General features: G+C 26.7%; 1 protein-coding gene across 2 annotated transcripts in view; it reads left to right on the top strand.

Moving 5' to 3' along the window:
* mbt (serine/threonine-protein kinase PAK mbt) overlaps positions 1–4,216 on the top strand; it is a 26,852-nt gene extending 22,636 nt beyond the window's left edge. For both annotated transcript variants that reach the window (XM_014436917.3, XM_014436915.3), the window contains 2 exons: positions 537–652; positions 2,036–4,216. In XM_014436917.3, coding sequence (XP_014292403.1) covers positions 537–652; positions 2,036–2,197 — 278 coding nt within the window. In that variant the 3' untranslated portion in view covers positions 2,198–4,216. The remainder of the gene's footprint in view (positions 1–536; positions 653–2,035) is intronic.
* Positions 4,217–4,697: the final 481 nt, after the last annotated feature.

A 4,697-nucleotide genomic window follows, 5' to 3' on the forward strand; every position in this document is an offset into this window, starting at 1 on the left:
AAAAGATTAATCATAACAAGACATGAAAAACTTAAGTGAATCTTATTTTGGATTGATATTGATTGATTTTTGGTATCAAAAAATTGGTAAACAGTTACTAAATTAATAACACAGAAAAAAGTATGAATTCCAAATCATTAATTCAATTAACATCCATAATAATTTCAATATAAGCTTCAAAGTTCTAACAAGTTTTAAATTAAATTATTAGTTAAAAATAAAAATTTGGAAAATGTACTCACCTGTGTATAACAGATAAGTGGAAGGGAGATAGAGAATTATGAAAAAAACTACAATTTGGATTATTATATGACCCATATGGGCCTTAATATTTGGTAGATCCGCCCCTGTTTAATTAGTGAAAAAAAAATGACGTAGGTTGTGCACATTTGGTTTATATACCATATTTCACCAATAAACTCTTTCAAACTGTGTCCACAAATTTGTCAATTGCTTACTTAAAATTGAGTAACATTGATTTTTTTAATATAATTCCAGAGCATCATAATAAATTAAACTATCTCCATTTTGTTTAGGTATTATGGTAATTGAAATGGTTGATGGGGAACCACCTTTCTTCAATGAGCCTCCTCTGCAGGCGATGAGGAAAATCAGGGACATGGCTCCACCCAAACTGAAGAACACCCATAAGGTATATTTATAAGACATAATGATTAATTTTATTTCTTATACATGACTTTCATGATGAAGAATTTAACAAGAAACAATATTTTATGAAGTGGAAAAAATCTATTACTACAATTTCTTATAGGATTAAAAAAAATTATTTATATATGAATGCAATGCTTATTGTACTTTTTAATAAACTTTGAATTGTTTCCACTTTAAATCCTATCTTGTAAGAAGGGAAACCTTGCAGTTAAGTGCTAAGGAGAAGTAATTATCGCTCTGACAAACAAAAAGTTTCCAAGAGGAGGTTTTTTATACAGTATTTTGAAGTTATAAAACAATAGATTGTTCTTGAAGTTTGCTTTGTCCATACCATGAAATTTTATTGGAACATATAGTGGACAAAAACAGCTGGGTATTGATATAATTATTAAATAAATTTTTGGACCCTGGAGATTATGGTAAATTAGATAAGGTTCTTTATTTTCTCAAGAAGAAAAACTTTGTAAATTTATACTTTTTATTATTGAATAATAATTCGAAAAATGGGTGACTACAATCTTCACTTTTATGATCCAAAACATCAGTGTTTTTTTTGTACTAATTTTTTCTAAATTAATGTGTTAGCCAAAGTTAAATTTTTATAGACAATTTTTCTTTCTCCAGAAATATTGGTGAAAATGGAATCAACTGTTTTTTTTTTTTTTTTTTTTTTTTTTGTATCTGGTCCTTTGATTCTTTATTCAAACATTTAATATTAACAATTTATGTATGAATTTTTTTTTTCACCTACTTTAATCATGAAATATTTCTTGGTTTGAGATTCCAAAATAGAAATGGTTTTCACTTTTACAAAATACAATTTTAGGTGGTTGGGTATAAATTTCTACCTGCTACAGTTAACAGTGGCCCACAAGGTCTGAAGATGCTTTAGTCAAAGCATTCTGGAGTGTCTTCCATCAATGGATGAATTCCCCCTTTGCTTTCCAGAATCTCATGCCACAGCGAAACTATTGACCAAAAAATTAGGTAGTCTCTGTAGTTTGTACAACAGCTAATTTATTTAAAACACCATTTTATAATGGTTACTTTTGTTATATTACCTCAACTGATCCCCAATAAAAAAAATTATCTGACTTAAACATAGAAAATGATCAAAAATAGTTTGAAAATTTTAGTATAAAAAAATATTTCTTTTATTAACAAATAGTTTTCTTATATTATACATTTATTAAGTTTTAATATATAGTTTTCATATTTTATTCATATATATTTATTGTCTTCATCGTTTTAATGTACTAACTTTTTCCTAATTATATGAGATTTAATGTAAGTTAAACATTATTTCAATACCTAATGGTTTACATGTTCTTCTATGTCTGTTTTCACGAGATTGTTATTTTAGGTATCAGGGCAATTGCAGGGATTTTTGGAACATTTATTAGTGCGAGACCCTGCTCAGAGAGCGACAGCTGCCGAGCTGTTACAGCATCCTTTCTTACGTCAGGCTGGACATTCGAGCCTCCTTGTGCCTTTAATGAGAGCCTCATCTCATACCAACTGCTAACAATACCGTTACTTCAATTAGCTATTCTAATTTACTGTTAGCTCAACCGATTAAGATTAGTAGTATAAGATATAGTGTTAATACATGAGGTTTACTGCTCATACTGTTTTGAGTATGATTTAAATGAAGGTTGAATTGGGATTGTCAAAATAGTCAGGCAAGGTCATTTAACTCTTTTACTTTCATAGTATGGAAGTATAATTCTTAAGCTGATTGTTATACTTTTATTTTATTTTTTGACTATTTATTAACTCATTATTGTAATGTAACCATGTACCGTATCGAAAAGATAATTTAATTTTCTATTTTACTTTCATAGTATAAGTCTCATTAAATAATTATTAAGCTGATTGTTAGACCTTTATTTAATTTTTGATTATTTATTAATACTTGTGATGTACCTTATTGAAAAGGTAAATTTTATAATCAAGTTAATAATGGTTCATAAGAGTCAAAAATACTATTAGCTTATTTTTAAACAATTCTACAGAATTTTTAATTTCAACTTCTGTAAAATCCCTGTCTAGTCTATCTATACTTAAAATGAAATTTTGGATTGATTGATTACTAAACATTAACAATGTATGAAAATATAGGAATAGTAATCATAACCATTTTTCATTTATTATGTTTGGTATATATTTATAATATTAAATTATTCTAATAAATAAAAATGGTGGTTTTCTGAATGTCACACTTCTTTTACAATACTTTTATTTTATTATATTTATTTATGATTATTTTATTGTAAACTAGTGCATTAAATGCAAACAATTTTATTAACAAGATTCAAATAGTGCCTAGTAAATTGGAACATATTTGGCCATGTAATTGTTATAATTATTTCATGACCTAGTTGCGGTTATCTTCTCAGTTTAGAGCAGTAGCTTGTAAATATTTTTTGAAAAAAATATCAAAGGGTGTCTCCAGGGTTAGATAAGCGATTGGGTCGATCTTTTATTTCCTAAAAACATTCCTTCCTTTATTTAATTTTTAATATTAGATATCAGTGTTTGTTACTCTGGCCTTAAGTTTTATAGTGTATGTTGTTATATAATTAATTTTATTTTTTTAGAGATAGTAGTAATATTTGTATTAAATACTCATAAATTTAATTGAGTATTAAGTTTGATCTGTTGGAATGATATATCTTCTAGATATATTGTTTTTAAGAAAAATAAATATTTATAATTAAAAATCTCGACAGATAAGACTGCATTTCATACATTTATGAAAGTAATAGGTCCAATAATAAAATTGTTTAAAAAAATAAAATAAAATTGAATTTTATCCTGAACTTTAATTAATTTCATTCTTTACTTAATTATTTATTTTTAACAACAAAGGATAAGGAATAAAAATATCTAATAAAAAAATATTATCTTAAAGTGTTGCTTATTAAAATGATATGCTATTTATTAATAATACATTAAATTTATTACATTATTTTTGTATTTAAAATAATTTACTATATCTGTTAGTGCCTTTAAGTTAGTGGTTCCTAATCGGTGGTCTGCGGACCACAAATGGGCCCTGAGAGCCTTGAAGATAAGCCATGGCAGAATCTGGCAATGTGTATTTTGTGAGGACTTGTTGTTAGAACTGTTTATTTTTTACCTTTCCTGATTAAGTCTTATTTTAAAGCTTCTCACAGATAAAAGCACAATAAAAGTGCCTTTTTAAGCAACATAATTTTCAAACATTTCCCTATGGGGACACAAGTTGGGGAGGGAGGCCTTCTGCACAGGGTTCTATTAATATGTTGCTTAATGGTCCTAACACTTGTTCTGGTTGGGAACCACTGCTGTAAGTATAGGTTAATACTTAATTGTGGCCCTTTAAAGGCATGATCATGTTCCCTTGGAATTGAGATTGCAAGAAAAAATTAACACTATTTTGTAGCTAACTGTAATCCCTCCAAACTTCTTTGTTATTAGCATATTTATTTTAAAATTTTAATTATTAAAAAAAAAAGAAAAAGTTAATATTTACTTTAATTTTTGCCATCAATAACTTGTTTGATTATTGATGAGATTTTCCTTTGTAATATTCTGAAGTGGCTTTCATTGAATGTTTATTGACATATCATGGCCATTTATCGCACCTTCAAACAGTTCAGCAGTTAATTAATTAAAGTTTATCTGTTTATTTTTTGTACTCGGTCATATAATTTTTTCTTCATAAGTTGTTAAAATTTTTTATAATTTATGTGTATATTTTTTTAGAAATTTATTTCATGATTTAAAGATTAAACATATTATTATATCAATGTATGTGTAATTATCATAGTTGACCGATAACATGTCACTGTACTATCATGTATAATATCACCCATTATTGCTGACATTACGCTTAAGTATTTAAAATTGTAAGATGGAAAATTGTTGTCATCCAATGTTTCGTACCTGGAATATTCTTGTGAATATATTTTGTTGAAATGATTGAGTATTATTTTGAAATTATTGATAGTTTCTCTTAGTGTAAACGTCTAAAAAATCAA

This window comes from Halyomorpha halys, unplaced genomic scaffold (assembly GCF_000696795.3).
Source record: "Halyomorpha halys isolate HHAL.00 unplaced genomic scaffold, Hhal_1.1 Scaffold2160.1, whole genome shotgun sequence".
Classification (NCBI taxonomy): domain Eukaryota; kingdom Metazoa; phylum Arthropoda; class Insecta; order Hemiptera; family Pentatomidae; genus Halyomorpha; species Halyomorpha halys.